Source organism: Sphaerodactylus townsendi, linkage group LG01 (assembly GCF_021028975.2).
Source record: "Sphaerodactylus townsendi isolate TG3544 linkage group LG01, MPM_Stown_v2.3, whole genome shotgun sequence".
Lineage (NCBI taxonomy): Eukaryota > Metazoa > Chordata > Lepidosauria > Squamata > Sphaerodactylidae > Sphaerodactylus > Sphaerodactylus townsendi.
Genome location: NC_059425.1, coordinates 131,703,063 through 131,724,472, shown reverse-complemented (window position 1 = coordinate 131,724,472; position 21,410 = coordinate 131,703,063). Strand labels below are relative to the sequence as shown.

Sequence of the window (21,410 nt, the reverse complement as noted above, 5' to 3'; positions counted from 1 at the left end):
TCACTGATATAGTACATTGATAACAAACGTTAAACATCAGAAAAAATGGAAAAAGTGAGTATTTTCCCATTATTGTATCAAAACATGATTGTGTACAAATATAATGTTCAAATACATTCTTGTAATTTAGTCAGATCAAAGAGCAAACAAAAATGTTAGTGGTAAGTAGTTGAGAGTCTCTTAACTATTTTTCATCATCACTATTTATCAGTGAGATTTTAACCATAAAATACAGTTAAAATCTCACTAATCTACTTAGCATATTTTTTTAAAAACAGGGGAGCATGGAAAGCTGAAAATGAGGGAGGGGGGAGAACACCCCTATAATATAGTTAATGATTAAACAATTAAATAAATGTTTTGCTTTTGTAAACAATATGAAGAAGAAAAAAGGAGGAGACACAGGGCCACAGGTTTCAGTTATGATCCCAGAGTTACTGGCCTTAATATATAGTTTCAGACCAGGAAAAATAAAATGAGAAGGTTCAGTTGGGAGGTTAGCTGATCCCTACTGGGGGCAATCAAAGCACAGAAGTAGGATCCACAATGTGACTTATTCAGATGGGAAAAACAATAAAGAGGCAAAAAGATCCTAAAACATATTATGCAAGTCTCCTTCTCTTCACTGTCTGTTTATATGAATATGAACAGTTCACAGCTGTCACTGTTACATTACCTACGCAGAATTTTGTAATCCAAGAATGTGCGTTTATGTAACCCATTCCATTGTCACTGCATTTTATTTCCATATGAAGTACTTTAGGGCCTAGGGAGCAGGAGCTCACTGGCAGGAGTACTTGATCATATGCTACCAACAGTAAGAGCCTCACCCTCCTCAGTCAGTCTGGCCTGCAGCAAGAAAGGGATTTGTCATAGTTCAAACTGTTATTTAAAACTCTCTCTCTCTCCCCCCGCCCCCAGAGCTGGCCAGCAGCAAGAGAAGGCAGGCCCAGAGCTTGACTGATAATTTCCATACAGGCCAAGACAGAGGAAGATCTAGAGCCACAGAAGAGCAGATAGGGAAGAAGCAGTTCTGTACTTCCAGTTAGCATTTTGGCTGTTTCTTCTTCTTTGTATTACAGGATACTGTTTGTTATTTGCCATTGTTCTGAGTGTTCTTCCTGAGGGGGCACTGAAAATCCTGTCTCCTTCAGTTTATGATTTAGTTTACACCTTGTAAAGTGGTTGTGTTTATGTTAAATGTGTGTTACCTTAAATGTTTTCCAGTTTGAAGCAATTTCATACTGGTTTACCAACCACAAGGATGCTGTTATTTCATTGATTTTGAATCCCCCCAACTTTCCAACAGGGATCTATACAGCCAGGGATCTTAAGGGTTGCATTTATAAAAACAAGATACAACATAAAATAGTCCATCACGAAGTAACTGATCCCTTTGTGAGATTATTTCCCAGTTTTCTAGTATGAGCTGCCCACAATAATTGTGTACTCATTTTAAATGAAGATGTATATTGTGTACATTTTACCTGTGGCTTCCTCTAGCGTAGCAACATCTAGTCTAGGGCTGTAACTTCCATAGCCAGCAGCAGTGAATGCACGAATTTGGAAAACATATACTGTTCCTGGTTTCAAATTATTAATGGATGCAGAAGTGGACCTGGTTTTCACTGTTGAATAGGACCTCTCCCTTTGGTCCTGGAAACAAGAAAACAAACAACTGAATAGTATTTGCAGTTCAGATATCCGTTTTGTTCTGCCTCAGCCATTGGCAACTGGTACTGGTAGTTTATTTCAATTTGTTATGAAGGGTATTCTTTATTTTTGCCCACATAAAGAATGTAGCACACTCTGCGGAGCATTACAACACAATGCCATTTCATTGCGGGGCTCTTAAAATGACATAAAATGTAAATGGGAAGCACAGGGTGCAGCTCATAAAATCCTGGTGATAAAATCATTGCCTTTTTGCACTTGATTGTCAGTACTTTCCCTGCTAGAACATCAATTGACTCAAATGTTGTATTTTGCTAGTTTATGAATAACCCAATAAGATATATTTTACCAATTCATTTCCTAAGTTTCTTCTTTTCTTTCAAAAAGTGTTATATTGCAGTTCTTCAGTAAATCATACTAAAAGCTCTTTTCATCTAAGTAGACAAATCTCATTCTCCATAACACTACTGTGCTTTTTGGATGCAAAACCTTCAAAGTAGGCATGAAACTCTTCTGACAACAGATCCCATCCATTAATTTTAGCAGAAGCAATGGTTCATTGTGTAATTTGTGCACACATGTCCTTGTATTGACCAGAATGAGGCACTGTCACATAAACATGTGAGTCAGAGTGTATGTGAGGATCTGAATAGCTAGTAAACTGTGCTATTTTTGGGATGGATAGAGGAGACAACATTCTGCTAATATTTCATAACAATAAATACATAGACTAAAATGCCTACAGTTAAATCACAGTTGAACTAAATAAAGGACAAGCCCAGAGCCCCTAGAGGATGGGGCGGTATAAAAGTTTAAAAAATAAATAAATAAATAAATAAATATTGGGAGGCTGTCTTGTACACAACCACCTTAAATTACTAGAAAATGTACAAATGTCCTTCCACCACTGGAATCTCCCATTCACTTCAATGGAGACTGCACAGAACTTTAAAGTTAGTGGTGCCTAATAATCAGATCTTACTTTTATTTTTAATTAAATTACACAAATATCTATAGGTGAAAACTCAAATATAAAAATGGAATAAGTATATTGTTCTTCTTTAAGGAAAAAAACTTGAGTGGGGAAAAATACAACTGATGCTGAAATTTAAATTATACACTAATTTAACCCTACAAAGCATTTAATCACAAAATCAATTAATTTTAATGTATATAAAATAGATGATGTAAACAACAAAAAGTCATCCTTAAACACAATACAGATTTGGTTCATTGTAGCTGTTTCTCAAGGATGGAGGAATGGAATAAGATCATGGGGGAGGAAGTGAGGGGCAGACAGAACAGTGGGAAGGAATATATGCTACACTGGCTGTAAAAATAATTTAGATGACCTCAAAGACAAATTCAAGTTTACCTAAGTTTGCAAATGGGGCTAGAAATCTCAGAACTAGAAATATAAGGATAAAAAACACATTCACTTAAGAACTAATGTAAGCCTTGCTGTTCTGCTGTATAAATGCCAATAACAGGAACATTGAATGTTACAGCAGTGCAAGGCTGTAAACCACAGCCTTATGACAGGTCCTGCAGGAATATTACTCCAGTCTTTTAGGCAGATAGCAAGCATAAATATGTATAAAACAGCCTGGCAATTAAAATCAGAGTCAGCATTCAAAAATAAAGGTCTATTTAAAACTAAAGCTACAATCCTTCAAGGTAAATAAATCAAATATCCTATTCTGGGTTACCAAAACAGTGCTGCGAGTACAGAATAAGCAAATACAACTGAGAAACATAAATGTATTCTATTCAAACAGCAAGGAGTGTAGAAAGCTATCTAGGTCATCAGATAGAGCTTATCCTGGTAATCCAGCCAAGGAAAGAATATGTCATTACTAAATAAGGAAGATACACAGGAAAATATATATAAATGTTGCTCCAGTGTATGCTTTCCCCCACAAAACAGAACTACTAAAGGGGAAGGAGTCGGGGTGGGGGAGGGGGTAGGAAAGAGTTTGCAGGAAAAATCTGTGAACAGAATGCAGTAGTATCACTTATAAGTTTTGTTCTGCACAAGAATTCACATTCAGATGTAATTTTTTTTCTCCACAATGTCTTTTAATGGAGAAAATAATTGATAGCATTTTCATCAGTCCTAAGTCTCTGGCCCTTTCCACATGGCGGAAAGGGCAACTCTCCACCTCCAGGGGTCGGAGGGCAGCATGGGCGGGTCTCAGCAGCCCTCCAGACTGACGCTGGAGGATGAGGTGAGTGGGGGGGGGAAGCGGTGTCTTTGGTGCGGTGCTCTTCGCACCGTGCCAATGCAATAGTGGTGCTTTCCAAAAACCTCCCTCAGGAAGGGAGGTGGAAAGTGGCACCTTCGCACGCTCGGGGCCACACAGGATGGCGCTGCTGTGTTGCAGCGGCGCCTGTGTGAACAGCACCCCAGGGACCGGTGTTTTTCTGTCCCTGGGCCACTGTTTTTGGCCCCGTGCGGAAAGGGCCTCTTTATGGAACAGCCAGGTGTTCATAGTTCTGAGTTTTGTACTTATGGCCGCCACCAATTAAAAAAATTGGGTAGATGAATCACCTGCATTTAAACTGATTAATCAGTTTATGTATTGCCTAACCCCTTTCAGATCTGAAGGAAGAATGAAATAACCCAACAAACATTTACCCCATTATTTAAAGAGAATAACATTTTAAATGTTTGTTTTGTTGCCTGTTACACAAAAATAATGGAAACCAAAAACTTAAAAAAACCAACAAAAAGTATCCTTAATTTTCATTTCTGACTAAATCTGCCCTGATTAAAACTGACCCTGTTTATTAATAAACTTTTGTTGATTTATCTAGCAATTGCATTTTGTATTCTCATTTATTTTTAAGTGTAACTGTTGGGGTTTAGGCTTTTTAAAATCTTTAATACAGACGTAGTGACAATACAGGAACCATACAGTGAGGCACCATACGATGGAACAGTTAATTTTTTCCTGTCCATCAAATCCGATCTGCATACAACACAGAAAAAGGACATGTAAGGAAGACAGCATTGTTAAAATTTCAGAGTAGTGCTTACTTTCTCGTAATACTTGATTTCATATTCTGTGATGACTCCATTGGGATGCTCCGGTTCCTGCCAAGAAAGCTCCACACTCCTTTGCAACACTTTCTCTTTCATTACGCCGCTAACTTGCGAGGGAGCTGTTTGGAGAAGATGTGTCAATAAACAACGAGAAAATGCACTAGATTCCTCCCATCAAGTGTCACTACTGATCAGTCCCATGCTGTGCGACCATCATTAAGGTAAGAGAAAGCACCTTCCCATAGTTCACAATTCAAAAGCTAATGAATATTCAAGCAGGGTCTTATTACTGCTCATAAACTATAACAGAAATCTAAATTAAAGTGCAAACAGCAAAAGACAGCACTGTTCCAGTTACAAAAAAATGGCAATTGATGAGATCAGAATGATAATTAAGCAAATGAATTCTAATTAAGCCAGGAAAATATGCTTTCAGATTAATCTCCTGTGGTAAGCCAGTGGACCAAATATTTATTACATATGTTTCTGGAGTACTTTTAGGGAAAATGAAGAAATAAGGACTTAAAATGAGATCATATTTCAGATTCATAGTATGGGTAGTTCCAGCTGCACTTCAAATTCATCATGTCCTTCCAATAATTAGTTTGCATGAAAGCAAACAGCATACTATGCTAAAGTACCAGAACCTTGGTTCCCCTATAAACCTTGCTGCTTGTCTGGATGCCAGTTTTCTAAAATTTGAAGAAAGTATACCCAGCAGATGGTTGCCCCTGACTAGGATAAGGAGTAATGCTGCTGTAGTTTTCAGTGCTTTCAGCATTTGTGAGGTTCACTGGAACATCTCAACTTTCAAGTGCACTCTGAACATAAGAACATAAGAACAAGCCAGCTGGATCAGACCAGAGTCCATCTAGTCCAGCTCTCTGCTACTCGCAGTGGCCCACCAGGTGCCTCTGGGAGCTCTGGAATGGAATTTGATGAGATCCAAGGACAGACTGGCCATTTAATTTACAGGGAAGTGTTCTAGAGGGAAATATTCTGCTGGTGGCCAGGAACCCCCTAATCCTAAGCCCCAGCAACTCTACCCCACATCAGCCATAGCAGTTGGTGTCAGCTCACCAACTGTCTTCTCATATACTGCTACAAGTGTGGAGAATGATGCAGTCGGAGAGCTAATGCCCACTGCCAGTCCCACTGAGCTGAGTGGCCCTACAGGTTTGGCTTATAAATTGCCTTGCTACAGAGCTGTTTCCACTTCTCAGTCCACTCCTGATGAGATCTACTATTCCAATTCCCCTCTGGTAAATTTCAGTGCACCCTGAATCTAAGGAAGGAATAATATCTATCCACTAGGAATCATCTGAGATGCTTGTTGCTACTGATTTTTATGTGCCACCCAAGTGTTTGCAATTCAACTATTCTCCAGAATTTTACATCTTATGTTGCACTTTCAGCCTTTCTGCTTTTTCCTACTTTTCCTTCTGTTAATGTTATGTTCAATAAAGGTTAAAAATTATTATCTCCCTCACTTGTCTGACATTCCAAACCCCTCTAAAAATTGAGCTTGTTTCAAGCATGGACAAAAGATCCTTTGACATCTCGTAATGTATTTGTGGACAATATCTGGCCATGTACTCTGAGCTTCACTGGTAACTCTGGAATGTAGCTGTAGACAATACTGGGCTAAAAAAAATGGGCTGCCTCAATAACGGACCCTTTTCATCAGTTGAGATGCTCATTTGTCTGAAGGATATGCTACGCAGGTTCTGTTTTGTTTTTGAAAAGAAAAGCAAATATTCAAGAAAAAAGCATATATTTATAATCTGACCTGATTTTCCTTCATCCAGTATTCTGCATACTGAAACTCAGAATCCCTGAGGAAATTCCCACTTGGCTGGTTTCTCCACTCAACAAATGGAATAATTTAATTCATCTGGCAAAGGGGAGTTTGGAGGATTACATTGTCCTTGGATGTGATTGCCAAACAACATGAGAAAAACTTTACACTTCCTCTATGGATTAGAGTAGTTTAAATAAACTGGTTGATATTTGCCAGGCTGCTTCAATTCAAAATCAAAACACAATTCATACCTTCACCCCACAACTGTTCCTGAAACATATTCACAGAAATAGAAAATAAAGTGACATAGCCACATTCAGCTATGTTATTGATATTTTAGCTGATATGTTTACGATATATCAATAACATAGCTGAACGTGGCTATGGCACTTTATTTTCTATTTCTGTTTATTGGTATTCTGTTTATTTTCTATTTCTGTTTATTGGTATTGGCTCACTGAAATCAATAAGTTTTGTAATAAAACATAAGCTTGGGTTGAGAAACAGGCTACTCCAAGTAAGTGGAAGTGGTTGTAAGGTAAAGGATTCCTGTATCAAATAACCTTAACAGGAAATGCCAGAGGCTGAGCTTTTTAATGTAAAATCTGTTCTTTACCACTGAACTACTACCCAAACACTGTTGCCATTTTCAAAGACCTTGCTTTGGTTGCCCTCGGCATCTAACTCTAGAAGGGTGGCAAATCAAGAAAGGGCCTTCTTGGTTGTGGTGCTGAAACTTTTGAATTCCCTCCTTAGGGAGATTTGCTGTTTTTGCGAGTGTTGTCTTCTGCCAGCAGATGAAGACTTTTGTTTCGCTTGGCATTCCCTCACTAATTGTTATTCACCCTTGTATATCTTTTTTTACATGTCTGTGGGTTTATATTTCATTTAATTGTTTTAAATGGTTTATTTTACTTTAAATTTATTTATTTATTTGTTGGATTTATATCCTGCCCCATCCCTGAACGGCTCTGGGCGGGTTACAACATAATTTAAAAACATACTATAAACATTAAAACAGTAACATATAAATCCTACCTACTTAACCCTTAACCACCCCCCACCCCCCCGCTGAGATGGTAATCCAATTGAGTCATCCTTCCCACCGCCCACCAGAGACTGAAGATGTTATACTATGCTCAATCAATTTGGCTGGCTAGCTGGAAAAGGTCTGGTGGAACAGCCATGTCCTGAAGAATTGACATAATTCCCGCAGGGCGCTGACATCACCAGGCAGCTTGTTCCACCAGGCCGGAGCCAGGGCCGTAAAAGCACTGGCTCTTATTGAAGTCAGCCGGATGTTCCTCAGCCTGTGGATCTCCAGGAGTTTCCTCTCTGATGAACCTTGTAGGGCAAAATGGGGAAATGCGTCTAATATTTCCACAGTGTTAATTTTTACTGCTTTGGGGATCTGAATTTCATGGAAAGGCAGCTTAGAAAGTTTTTAATAGAATAAACAAATAATAAACTATGGACACTGCCTCATCTAATTTGCTAACCAAATAAATAACACTAGAAAAAATTTGCTAACCAAATGAAGAACACTAGAAAAACAGTGTACATAATTAGCCCACCCAATCCTAAAGGCTTAAAGTGGAACACTTTAATCATTGCATGGAATAAATCCTCGCTTCATTATTGTATCAATAAAACTTCCAATCCTTATTCTTACCTAAATACCATACACAAAGGACACCGAAATGTATATTTTTGCTATCCGAACTACAGTGGTGAAGACCGAGGCGGGGGGGTGGGGGGTGGGGTGGCAAAACTGCAAAGAAAAGGATTTTTAAAATTGATTTATAGTGCTCCCATGGGTTTTAAAGGTCAGGAACTTTCAAAAGTAGTTTGCTACTACCTTCGCTTTGAGCCATATCCCTAGACTTCTTTGGTGGTGTCCCATCCCTGCTTAGCATCTATGATCTGATGACATTAGGCTGCACTGGGCTATCCAGGTAGGGCAGGGGAAAAGTTGGGAGTTTTTCTCCCCCATTCTTTTCCAAATACTTTTTTTTTCTATTTTCCATTTTGGTGGTCACTTACAAAACTTTCAGTTTTGCTTTAAATTTCCTTTTTTTCTAGAAAAAAGAAGAAACGCTTTTGAGAAATAACATACAGTACAATTATAACTTTTTAATTATCGGGAAGCCTCTGAACATGTAAGGTTTTCTATCCCCACCACTGCTAAACCTTAAATAGCTATTGTGTATTTGAAGTGAGGTACTTTACTGTTTCCTAAGCAAGAGGAACAGTAGCTCAGGTGAGAAAGTGAGATTGTCAAGGTGCCCCAAAGAAAGCAAGTTGGCTGGTGAGAGAAGGAGCAAAATTGCCACCAGCCCACTGTGGCATTTTGTTTTCATGATGGCTCTTTTCTGTGGCCAGCTTGCTCTCTGGAATGAGTGGGGTTGACAGGCACCAGTGAGCACTCCTCAAGAGACTTGGCTGGGGTGGGGGTAGCAACCATTGGTGGGATTCAGTTCTGGTGGTGGGATTCAAATAATTTAACAACTGGTTGTTTACAAGCACCATTTTAACAACCAGTTCTGCAGAAATGGTGCGAACCTGCTGAATCCCACCACTAGTAGTGATGCACCTGAACAGCATTCTAAAGTGCTGTTTCTGGTGGCATAATGGGAAGTGATGTCACCACATTTGGGAAACTGAGGTGGTTGGGTGGGGACTTGGGGGCAAATGGCACCCCCTAGAAAGATCTTTTAGGCAGGGAAGGCAGGATGGTATAGCTCAGGGGTAGGGAACCTGCGGCTCTCCAGATGTTCAGGAACTACAATTCCCATCAGCCCCTACCAGCATGGCCAATTGGCCATGCTCGATCTCATCAGATTCCAGAAGCCAAACACAGTCAGAGCTTGGATGGGAGACCACCAAGAAAGACTCTGCAATGGCAAACCACCTCTGCTTCGCATTTACCTTGAAAAGCCCTTTGCTGGTGGTTGCCATAAGTCAGCTATAACTTCAAGGTACTTTACACATGCAGAAAGAGAGTTTGTGTGTCTTTAATAACAATGAGCTTGGTGAATATTTCTTATCTCATTGTAATATTGTGGTTATACAGATTTCACTGATAAAAGTTTAAAGATGCATAGCTTTCCAGCTTGTCATCATTTTGTGTCAAGTTGCAAAGAAAATTAAAACAGAGATATCAAAATGAATGACAAAATATTAAGCTGCTGGGAAAATAAAGTATCATCTTTAAACCAAACAGATGCAAAGATATTTACAAACAATTTTATTAACCATGATGCCCAAAAATAGTGGAGATGAAAAATCTGAACTTAAGTCTTTTTAAAACATTCTGATATTTTCATTTCACATTATTCATTATTAATTTTAACTTGTGTATTCAATGGAGAAAACATAAAATAAATATACACATGCACAATGAAAGTGACAGTCCTGTAATTTTTATTAGGAAATCTAAAATTTATGAAGTGCAGAGACTGATATCGCATGAAATGCTTTCTGCTTTAATCTAACCGAAGTCCTAAATAAACCAAAACAGCAAAAGCCAGAAAATGGAATGAATGGGAAGCAGTAGATTCCTATACATCAGAAAGTGTCAAGACCTGCTTCCAGCGTTAAAGAAGCTTAATGCAAGCTCTTACATAAAGAATCAGCAAAAGAGAGTTGCTCATCATTTTCCCCACATTTCTTTGAGCTAAAAGATTATGTATCAATACATCAGAGCTATACGCATTTTCTTGGATGAATATTTTAGGGGGGGAAATTCATGAGAGGAAGAAAGGCAGGCAGGCAAACACCAAATGTTCATGAAATGTAAACTGAGGGCAAAGCTTATGCGTCCCTTCACAATTTTTACTTTCATCTGAAATAGATATATGGCAACAACTAAGTCTAAAAATATCTACTAATTGGATCTCTCTATGCAAGAGTTCTTTTCTCGCACACTGGCATTCAGTGTAGATCTATTCCATTTTGTCATACAGGATTGCATTTATACCCTTAGCAAACAACATAGTAAAAGTTCTGCCATCTGCTATGAATTGGGCAATACAAGGCAAAGCTATCAAGTACCCATTAGGGGTAGCCAACTTTTAAGGTGTTTAAACCAAACATATCCTACTGGCTCTGGAAAGTTTCACTTGCTCTGGAATTCTAGAAAAATTCTCATTGGATTGCTCCCAATTTTTGAGTTCACCATTAATATTTTAGAGTTGGAGGGATAATGCAAATGGTTCCAGGAGAGTAGACAAGCACAGTTCTTAACCCTAGTGCAGACTGGCTTTAATATTTTGTTTTCAGAGAGTTATTAGTTTGTTTGTAGCAGTAGAAAAATGCAAGAGTCAAGTAGCACCTTACAAACTAGTGAAATTTCTGGCAGGATATGAGCTTTCGTGAGTCACAGCTCACTTCTTCAGACACAGCTAAATTGTGAGTCCTTCTGTCCTTAGGCAGAGAAGAGTGCAATCAGACATCCAATGGCAAAAGCATGTAAATGTCAAAAGTAGGTAAATGGCAATAGCAGGTGTAATTGAATTAGATATGATACACAGAGGGATAGCAGGTATGGAGAAATCAGCACTAGTAATGAGACAACAATCTAAGGTCTCTGTTCAGGGAAATGAATTGTCTTCACTATAGAGACTACTGAATTACAACTAAGGATAGACAGGCTCACATTCTAGCTGTGTGTGAAGGAGCAGTGACTAACAAAAGTTCACACCCTGCTTGAGATTTCATTAGTCATTAAATGCTGCTTAACTCTTGTTCTTTTTTACTTTCCAGAAAAAAGAGAGAGAGAGAGAGAAAGAGAGCAATGAAAATCTGTGGCCGTTTCCACACGGCCCATAGACGACGGCCTGGGGGCGGTAAAAACGCTGCCCCCAGGCCGCCGTTCGCACAGGCGCCGCTGCTGCAACGCAGCAGCGGCGACCTGACTCCGCTTCCCTCCCCCCAGGGCGGCGTCAGGCCGCCCTAAACAACAACCCTTTAAAGGGTTGTTGTTGGGGAGGAAGCGTCTTCCCGGCAGCGCGGTGTGGTGGGGGGGGGGGGGGGTGGGGGGGGGGGGGGGTGGGGGGGGGGGGGGGTGGGGGGGGGGGGGGGTGGGGGGGGGGGGGGGTGGGGGGGGGGGGGGGTGGGGGGGGGGGGGGGTGGGGGGGGGGGGGGGTGGGGGGGGGGGGGGGTGGGGGGGGGGGGGGGTGGGGGGGGGGGGGGGTGGGGGGGGGGGGGGGTGGGGGGGGGGGGGGGTGGGGGGGGGGGGGGGTGGGGGGGGGGGGGGGTGGGGGGGGGGGGGGGTGGGGGGGGGGGGGGGTGGGGGGGGGGGGGGGTGGGGGGGGGGGGGGGTGGGGGGGGGGGGGGGTGGGGGGGGGGGGGGGTGGGGGGGGGGGGGGGTGGGGGGGGGGGGGGGTGGGGGGGGGGGGGGGTGGGGGGGGGGGGGGGTGGGGGGGGGGGGGGGTGGGGGGGGGGGGGGGTGGGGGGGGGGGGGGGTGGGGGGGGGGGGGGGTGGGGGGGGGGGGGGGTGGGGGGGGGGGGGGGTGGGGGGGGGGGGGGGTGGGGGGGGGGGGGGGTGGGGGGGGGGGGGGGTGGGGGGGGGGGGGGGTGGGGGGGGGGGGGGGTGGGGGGGGGGGGGGGTGGGGGGGGGGGGGGGTGGGGGGGGGGGGGGGTGGGGGGGGGGGGGGGTGGGGGGGGGGGGGGGTGGGGGGGGGGGGGGGTGGGGGGGGGGGGGGGTGGGGGGGGGGGGGGGTGGGGGGGGGGGGGGGTGGGGGGGGGGGGGGGTGGGGGGGGGGGGGGGTGGGGGGGGGGGGGGGTGGGGGGGGGGGGGGGTGGGGGGGGGGGGGGGTGGGGGGGGGGGGGGGTGGGGGGGGGGGGGGGTGGGGGGGGGGGGGGGTGGGGGGGGGGGGGGGTGGGGGGGGGGGGGGGTGGGGGGGGGGGGGGGTGGGGGGGGGGGGGGGTGGGGGGGGGGGGGGGTGGGGGGGGGGGGGGGTGGGGGGGGGGGGGGGTGGGGGGGGGGGGGGGTGGGGGGGGGGGGGGGTGGGGGGGGGGGGGGGTGGGGGGGGGGGGGGGTGGGGGGGGGGGGGGGTGGGGGGGGGGGGGGGTGGGGGGGGGGGGGGGTGGGGGGGGGGGGGGGTGGGGGGGGGGGGGGGTGGGGGGGGGGGGGGGTGGGGGGGGGGGGGGGTGGGGGGGGGGGGGGGTGGGGGGGGGGGGGGGTGGGGGGGGGGGGGGGTGGGGGGGGGGGGGGGTGGGGGGGGGGGGGGGTGGGGGGGGGGGGGGGTGGGGGGGGGGGGGGGTGGGGGGGGGGGGGGGTGGGGGGGGGGGGGGGTGGGGGGGGGGGGGGGTGGGGGGGGGGGGGGGTGGGGGGGGGGGGGGGTGGGGGGGGGGGGGGGTGGGGGGGGGGGGGGGTGGGGGGGGGGGGGGGTGGGGGGGGGGGGGGGTGGGGGGGGGGGGGGGTGGGGGGGGGGGGGGGTGGGGGGGGGGGGGGGTGGGGGGGGGGGGGGGTGGGGGGGGGGGGGGGTGGGGGGGGGGGGGGGTGGGGGGGGGGGGGGGTGGGGGGGGGGGGGGGTGGGGGGGGGGGGGGGTGGGGGGGGGGGGGGGTGGGGGGGGGGGGGGGTGGGGGGGGGGGGGGGTGGGGGGGGGGGGGGGTGGGGGGGGGGGGGGGTGGGGGGGGGGGGGGGTGGGGGGGGGGGGGGGTGGGGGGGGGGGGGGGTGGGGGGGGGGGGGGGTGGGGGGGGGGGGGGGTGGGGGGGGGGGGGGGTGGGGGGGGGGGGGGGTGGGGGGGGGGGGGGGTGGGGGGGGGGGGGGGTGGGGGGGGGGGGGGGTGGGGGGGGGGGGGGGTGGGGGGGGGGGGGGGTGGGGGGGGGGGGGGGTGGGGGGGGGGGGGGGTGGGGGGGGGGGGGGGTGGGGGGGGGGGGGGGTGGGGGGGGGGGGGGGTGGGGGGGGGGGGGGGTGGGGGGGGGGGGGGGTGGGGGGGGGGGGGGGTGGGGGGGGGGGGGGGTGGGGGGGGGGGGGGGTGGGGGGGGGGGGGGGTGGGGGGGGGGGGGGGTGGGGGGGGGGGGGGGTGGGGGGGGGGGGGGGTGGGGGGGGGGGGGGGTGGGGGGGGGGGGGGGTGGGGGGGGGGGGGGGTGGGGGGGGGGGGGGGTGGGGGGGGGGGGGGGTGGGGGGGGGGGGGGGTGGGGGGGGGGGGGGGTGGGGGGGGGGGGGGGTGGGGGGGGGGGGGGGTGGGGGGGGGGGGGGGTGGGGGGGGGGGGGGGTGGGGGGGGGGGGGGGTGGGGGGGGGGGGGGGTGGGGGGGGGGGGGGGTGGGGGGGGGGGGGGGTGGGGGGGGGGGGGGGTGGGGGGGGGGGGGGGTGGGGGGGGGGGGGGGTGGGGGGGGGGGGGGGTGGGGGGGGGGGGGGGTGGGGGGGGGGGGGGGTGGGGGGGGGGGGGGGTGGGGGGGGGGGGGGGTGGGGGGGGGGGGGGGTGGGGGGGGGGGGGGGTGGGGGGGGGGGGGGGTGGGGGGGGGGGGGGGTGGGGGGGGGGGGGGGTGGGGGGGGGGGGGGGTGGGGGGGGGGGGGGGTGGGGGGGGGGGGGGGTGGGGGGGGGGGGGGGTGGGGGGGGGGGGGGGTGGGGGGGGGGGGGGGTGGGGGGGGGGGGGGGTGGGGGGGGGGGGGGGTGGGGGGGGGGGGGGGTGGGGGGGGGGGGGGGTGGGGGGGGGGGGGGGTGGGGGGGGGGGGGGGTGGGGGGGGGGGGGGGTGGGGGGGGGGGGGGGTGGGGGGGGGGGGGGGTGGGGGGGGGGGGGGGTGGGGGGGGGGGGGGGTGGGGGGGGGGGGGGGTGGGGGGGGGGGGGGGTGGGGGGGGGGGGGGGTGGGGGGGGGGGGGGGTGGGGGGGGGGGGGGGTGGGGGGGGGGGGGGGTGGGGGGGGGGGGGGGTGGGGGGGGGGGGGGGTGGGGGGGGGGGGGGGTGGGGGGGGGGGGGGGTGGGGGGGGGGGGGGGTGGGGGGGGGGGGGGGTGGGGGGGGGGGGGGGTGGGGGGGGGGGGGGGTGGGGGGGGGGGGGGGTGGGGGGGGGGGGGGGTGGGGGGGGGGGGGGGTGGGGGGGGGGGGGGGTGGGGGGGGGGGGGGGTGGGGGGGGGGGGGGGTGGGGGGGGGGGGGGGTGGGGGGGGGGGGGGGTGGGGGGGGGGGGGGGTGGGGGGGGGGGGGGGTGGGGGGGGGGGGGGGTGGGGGGGGGGGGGGGTGGGGGGGGGGGGGGGTGGGGGGGGGGGGGGGTGGGGGGGGGGGGGGGTGGGGGGGGGGGGGGGTGGGGGGGGGGGGGGGTGGGGGGGGGGGGGGGTGGGGGGGGGGGGGGGTGGGGGGGGGGGGGGGTGGGGGGGGGGGGGGGTGGGGGGGGGGGGGGGTGGGGGGGGGGGGGGGTGGGGGGGGGGGGGGGTGGGGGGGGGGGGGGGTGGGGGGGGGGGGGGGTGGGGGGGGGGGGGGGTGGGGGGGGGGGGGGGTGGGGGGGGGGGGGGGTGGGGGGGGGGGGGGGTGGGGGGGGGGGGGGGTGGGGGGGGGGGGGGGTGGGGGGGGGGGGGGGTGGGGGGGGGGGGGGGTGGGGGGGGGGGGGGGTGGGGGGGGGGGGGGGTGGGGGGGGGGGGGGGTGGGGGGGGGGGGGGGTGGGGGGGGGGGGGGGTGGGGGGGGGGGGGGGTGGGGGGGGGGGGGGGTGGGGGGGGGGGGGGGTGGGGGGGGGGGGGGGTGGGGGGGGGGGGGGGTGGGGGGGGGGGGGGGTGGGGGGGGGGGGGGGTGGGGGGGGGGGGGGGTGGGGGGGGGGGGGGGTGGGGGGGGGGGGGGGTGGGGGGGGGGGGGGGTGGGGGGGGGGGGGGGTGGGGGGGGGGGGGGGTGGGGGGGGGGGGGGGTGGGGGGGGGGGGGGGTGGGGGGGGGGGGGGGTGGGGGGGGGGGGGGGTGGGGGGGGGGGGGGGTGGGGGGGGGGGGGGGTGGGGGGGGGGGGGGGTGGGGGGGGGGGGGGGTGGGGGGGGGGGGGGGTGGGGGGGGGGGGGGGTGGGGGGGGGGGGGGGTGGGGGGGGGGGGGGGTGGGGGGGGGGGGGGGTGGGGGGGGGGGGGGGTGGGGGGGGGGGGGGGTGGGGGGGGGGGGGGGTGGGGGGGGGGGGGGGTGGGGGGGGGGGGGGGTGGGGGGGGGGGGGGGTGGGGGGGGGGGGGGGTGGGGGGGGGGGGGGGTGGGGGGGGGGGGGGGTGGGGGGGGGGGGGGGTGGGGGGGGGGGGGGGTGGGGGGGGGGGGGGGTGGGGGGGGGGGGGGGTGGGGGGGGGGGGGGGTGGGGGGGGGGGGGGGTGGGGGGGGGGGGGGGTGGGGGGGGGGGGGGGTGGGGGGGGGGGGGGGTGGGGGGGGGGGGGGGTGGGGGGGGGGGGGGGTGGGGGGGGGGGGGGGTGGGGGGGGGGGGGGGTGGGGGGGGGGGGGGGTGGGGGGGGGGGGGGGTGGGGGGGGGGGGGGGTGGGGGGGGGGGGGGGTGGGGGGGGGGGGGGGTGGGGGGGGGGGGGGGTGGGGGGGGGGGGGGGTGGGGGGGGGGGGGGGTGGGGGGGGGGGGGGGTGGGGGGGGGGGGGGGTGGGGGGGGGGGGGGGTGGGGGGGGGGGGGGGTGGGGGGGGGGGGGGGTGGGGGGGGGGGGGGGTGGGGGGGGGGGGGGGTGGGGGGGGGGGGGGGTGGGGGGGGGGGGGGGTGGGGGGGGGGGGGGGTGGGGGGGGGGGGGGGTGGGGGGGGGGGGGGGTGGGGGGGGGGGGGGGTGGGGGGGGGGGGGGGTGGGGGGGGGGGGGGGTGGGGGGGGGGGGGGGTGGGGGGGGGGGGGGGTGGGGGGGGGGGGGGGTGGGGGGGGGGGGGGGTGGGGGGGGGGGGGGGTGGGGGGGGGGGGGGGTGGGGGGGGGGGGGGGTGGGGGGGGGGGGGGGTGGGGGGGGGGGGGGGTGGGGGGGGGGGGGGGTGGGGGGGGGGGGGGGTGGGGGGGGGGGGGGGTGGGGGGGGGGGGGGGTGGGGGGGGGGGGGGGTGGGGGGGGGGGGGGGTGGGGGGGGGGGGGGGTGGGGGGGGGGGGGGGTGGGGGGGGGGGGGGGTGGGGGGGGGGGGGGGTGGGGGGGGGGGGGGGTGGGGGGGGGGGGGGGTGGGGGGGGGGGGGGGTGGGGGGGGGGGGGGGTGGGGGGGGGGGGGGGTGGGGGGGGGGGGGGGTGGGGGGGGGGGGGGGTGGGGGGGGGGGGGGGTGGGGGGGGGGGGGGGTGGGGGGGGGGGGGGGTGGGGGGGGGGGGGGGTGGGGGGGGGGGGGGGTGGGGGGGGGGGGGGGTGGGGGGGGGGGGGGGTGGGGGGGGGGGGGGGTGGGGGGGGGGGGGGGTGGGGGGGGGGGGGGGTGGGGGGGGGGGGGGGTGGGGGGGGGGGGGGGTGGGGGGGGGGGGGGGTGGGGGGGGGGGGGGGTGGGGGGGGGGGGGGGTGGGGGGGGGGGGGGGTGGGGGGGGGGGGGGGTGGGGGGGGGGGGGGGTGGGGGGGGGGGGGGGTGGGGGGGGGGGGGGGTGGGGGGGGGGGGGGGTGGGGGGGGGGGGGGGTGGGGGGGGGGGGGGGTGGGGGGGGGGGGGGGTGGGGGGGGGGGGGGGTGGGGGGGGGGGGGGGTGGGGGGGGGGGGGGGTGGGGGGGGGGGGGGGTGGGGGGGGGGGGGGGTGGGGGGGGGGGGGGGTGGGGGGGGGGGGGGGTGGGGGGGGGGGGGGGTGGGGGGGGGGGGGGGTGGGGGGGGGGGGGGGTGGGGGGGGGGGGGGGTGGGGGGGGGGGGGGGTGGGGGGGGGGGGGGGTGGGGGGGGGGGGGGGTGGGGGGGGGGGGGGGTGGGGGGGGGGGGGGGTGGGGGGGGGGGGGGGTGGGGGGGGGGGGGGGTGGGGGGGGGGGGGGGTGGGGGGGGGGGGGGGTGGGGGGGGGGGGGGGTGGGGGGGGGGGGGGGTGGGGGGGGGGGGGGGTGGGGGGGGGGGGGGGTGGGGGGGGGGGGGGGTGGGGGGGGGGGGGGGTGGGGGGGGGGGGGGGTGGGGGGGGGGGGGGGTGGGGGGGGGGGGGGGTGGGGGGGGGGGGGGGTGGGGGGGGGGGGGGGTGGGGGGGGGGGGGGGTGGGGGGGGGGGGGGGTGGGGGGGGGGGGGGGTGGGGGGGGGGGGGGGTGGGGGGGGGGGGGGGTGGGGGGGGGGGGGGGTGGGGGGGGGGGGGGGTGGGGGGGGGGGGGGGTGGGGGGGGGGGGGGGTGGGGGGGGGGGGGGGTGGGGGGGGGGGGGGGTGGGGGGGGGGGGGGGTGGGGGGGGGGGGGGGTGGGGGGGGGGGGGGGTGGGGGGGGGGGGGGGTGGGGGGGGGGGGGGGTGGGGGGGGGGGGGGGTGGGGGGGGGGGGGGGTGGGGGGGGGGGGGGGTGGGGGGGGGGGGGGGTGGGGGGGGGGGGGGGTGGGGGGGGGGGGGGGTGGGGGGGGGGGGGGGTGGGGGGGGGGGGGGGTGGGGGGGGGGGGGGGTGGGGGGGGGGGGGGGTGGGGGGGGGGGGGGGTGGGGGGGGGGGGGGGTGGGGGGGGGGGGGGGTGGGGGGGGGGGGGGGTGGGGGGGGGGGGGGGTGGGGGGGGGGGGGGGTGGGGGGGGGGGGGGGTGGGGGGGGGGGGGGGTGGGGGGGGGGGGGGGTGGGGGGGGGGGGGGGTGGGGGGGGGGGGGGGTGGGGGGGGGGGGGGGTGGGGGGGGGGGGGGGTGGGGGGGGGGGGGGGTGGGGGGGGGGGGGGGTGGGGGGGGGGGGGGGTGGGGGGGGGGGGGGGTGGGGGGGGGGGGGGGTGGGGGGGGGGGGGGGTGGGGGGGGGGGGGGGTGGGGGGGGGGGGGGGTGGGGGGGGGGGGGGGTGGGGGGGGGGGGGGGTGGGGGGGGGGGGGGGTGGGGGGGGGGGGGGGTGGGGGGGGGGGGGGGTGGGGGGGGGGGGGGGTGGGGGGGGGGGGGGGTGGGGGGGGGGGGGGGTGGGGGGGGGGGGGGGTGGGGGGGGGGGGGGGTGGGGGGGGGGGGGGGTGGGGGGGGGGGGGGGTGGGGGGGGGGGGGGGTGGGGGGGGGGGGGGGTGGGGGGGGGGGGGGGTGGGGGGGGGGGGGGGTGGGGGGGGGGGGGGGTGGGGGGGGGGGGGGGTGGGGGGGGGGGGGGGTGGGGGGGGGGGGGGGTGGGGGGGGGGGGGGGTGGGGGGGGGGGGGGGTGGGGGGGGGGGGGGGTGGGGGGGGGGGGGGGTGGGGGGGGGGGGGGGTGGGGGGGGGGGGGGGTGGGGGGGGGGGGGGGTGGGGGGGGGGGGGGGTGGGGGGGGGGGGGGGTGGGGGGGGGGGGGGGTGGGGGGGGGGGGGGGTGGGGGGGGGGGGGGGTGGGGGGGGGGGGGGGTGGGGGGGGGGGGGGGTGGGGGGGGGGGGGGGTGGGGGGGGGGGGGGGTGGGGGGGGGGGGGGGTGGGGGGGGGGGGGGGTGGGGGGGGGGGGGGGTGGGGGGGGGGGGGGGTGGGGGGGGGGGGGGGTGGGGGGGGGGGGGGGTGGGGGGGGGGGGGGGTGGGGGGGGGGGGGGGTGGGGGGGGGGGGGGGTGGGGGGGGGGGGGGGTGGGGGGGGGGGGGGGTGGGGGGGGGGGGGGGTGGGGGGGGGGGGGGGTGGGGGGGGGGGGGGGTGGGGGGGGGGGGGGGTGGGGGGGGGGGGGGGTGGGGGGGGGGGGGGGTGGGGGGGGGGGGGGGTGGGGGGGGGGGGGGGTGGGGGGGGGGGGGGGTGGGGGGGGGGGGGGGTGGGGGGGGGGGGGGGTGGGGGGGGGGGGGGGTGGGGGGGGGGGGGGGTGGGGGGGGGGGGGGGTGGGGGGGGGGGGGGGTGGGGGGGGGGGGGGGTGGGGGGGGGGGGGGGTGGGGGGGGGGGGGGGTGGGGGGGGGGGGGGGTGGGGGGGGGGGGGGGTGGGGGGGGGGGGGGGTGGGGGGGGGGGGGGGTGGGGGGGGGGGGGGGTGGGGGGGGGGGGGGGTGGGGGGGGGGGGGGGTGGGGGGGGGGGGGGGTGGGGGGGGGGGGGGGTGGGGGGGGGGGGGGGTGGGGGGGGGGGGGGGTGGGGGGGGGGGGGGGTGGGGGGGGGGGGGGGTGGGGGGGGGGGGGGGTGGGGGGGGGGGGGGGTGGGGGGGGGGGGGGGTGGGGGGGGGGGGGGGTGGGGGGGGGGGGGGGTGGGGGGGGGGGGGGGTGGGGGGGGGGGGGGGTGGGGGGGGGGGGGGGTGGGGGGGGGGGGGGGTGGGGGGGGGGGGGGGTGGGGGGGGGGGGGGGTGGGGGGGGGGGGGGGTGGGGGGGGGGGGGGGTGGGGGGGGGGGGGGGTGGGGGGGGGGGGGGGTGGGGGGGGGGGGGGGTGGGGGGGGGGGGGGGTGGGGGGGGGGGGGGGTGGGGGGGGGGGGGGGTGGGGGGGGGGGGGGGTGGGGGGGGGGGGGGGTGGGGGGGGGGGGGGGTGGGGGGGGGGGGGGGTGGGGGGGGGGGGGGGTGGGGGGGGGGGGGGGTGGGGGGGGGGGGGGGTGGGGGGGGGGGGGGGTGGGGGGGGGGGGGGGTGGGGGGGGGGGGGGGTGGGGGGGGGGGGGGGTGGGGGGGGGGGGGGGTGGGGGGGGGGGGGGGTGGGGGGGGGGGGGGGTGGGGGGGGGGGGGGGTGGGGGGGGGGGGGGGTGGGGGGGGGGGGGGGTGGGGGGGGGGGGGGGTGGGGGGGGGGGGGGGTGGGGGGGGGGGGGGGTGGGGGGGGGGGGGGGTGGGGGGGGGGGGGGGTGGGGGGGGGGGGGGGTGGGGGGGGGGGGGGGTGGGGGGGGGGGGGGGTGGGGGGGGGGGGGGGTGGGGGGGGGGGGGGGTGGGGGGGGGGGGGGGTGGGGGGGGGGGGGGGTGGGGGGGGGGGGGGGTGGGGGGGGGGGGGGGTGGGGGGGGGGGGGGGTGGGGGGGGGGGGGGGTGGGGGGGGGGGGGGGTGGGGGGGGGGGGGGGTGGGGGGGGGGGGGGGTGGGGGGGGGGGGGGGTGGGGGGGGGGGGGGGTGGGGGGGGGGGGGGGTGGGGGGGGGGGGGGGTGGGGGGGGGGGGGGGTGGGGGGGGGGGGGGGTGGGGGGGGGGGGGGGTGGGGGGGGGGGGGGGTGGGGGGGGGGGGGGGTGGGGGGGGGGGGGGGTGGGGGGGGGGGGGGGTGGGGGGGGGGGGGGGTGGGGGGGGGGGGGGGTGGGGGGGGGGGGGGGTGGGGGGGGGGGGGGGTGGGGGGGGGGGGGGGTGGGGGGGGGGGGGGGTGGGGGGGGGGGGGGGTGGGGGGGGGGGGGGGTGGGGGGGGGGGGGGGTGGGGGGGGGGGGGGGTGGGGGGGGGGGGGGGTGGGGGGGGGGGGGGGTGGGGGGGGGGGGGGGTGGGGGGGGGGGGGGGTGGGGGGGGGGGGGGGTGGGGGGGGGGGGGGGTGGGGGGGGGGGGGGGTGGGGGGGGGGGGGGGTGGGGGGGGGGGGGGGTGGGGGGGGGGGGGGGTGGGGGGGGGGGGGGGTGGGGGGGGGGGGGGGTGGGGGGGGGGGGGGGTGGGGGGGGGGGGGGGTGGGGGGGGGGGGGGGTGGGGGGGGGGGGGGGTGGGGGGGGGGGGGGGTGGGGGGGGGGGGGGGTGGGGGGGGGGGGGGGTGGGGGGGGGGGGGGGTGGGGGGGGGGGGGGGTGGGGGGGGGGGGGGGTGGGGGGGGGGGGGGGTGGGGGGGGGGGGGGGTGGGGGGGGGGGGGGGTGGGGGGGGGGGGGGGTGGGGGGGGGGGGGGGTGGGGGGGGGGGGGGGTGGGGGGGGGGGGGGGTGGGGGGGGGGGGGGGTGGGGGGGGGGGGGGGTGGGGGGGGGGGGGGGTGGGGGGGGGGGGGGGTGGGGGGGGGGGGGGGTGGGGGGGGGGGGGGGTGGGGGGGGGGGGGGGTGGGGGGGGGGGGGGGTGGGGGGGGGGGGGGGTGGGGGGGGGGGGGG

The 21,410-nt window shown here is 64.3% G+C and overlaps 1 protein-coding gene across 3 annotated transcripts in view; it reads right to left on the bottom strand.

The window, feature by feature from the left end:
- Window positions 1-21,410, bottom strand: part of EPHA7 (EPH receptor A7) — a 213,384-nt gene that overhangs the window by 38,717 nt on the left and 153,257 nt on the right. For all 3 annotated transcript variants that reach the window (XM_048494255.1, XM_048494244.1, XM_048494234.1), the window contains exons 6-7: window positions 4,715-4,839; window positions 1,488-1,656 (exon numbers count right to left, since the gene is read on the bottom strand). In XM_048494255.1, coding sequence (XP_048350212.1) covers window positions 1,488-1,656; window positions 4,715-4,839 — 294 coding nt within the window. The remainder of the gene's footprint in view (window positions 1-1,487; window positions 1,657-4,714; window positions 4,840-21,410) is intronic.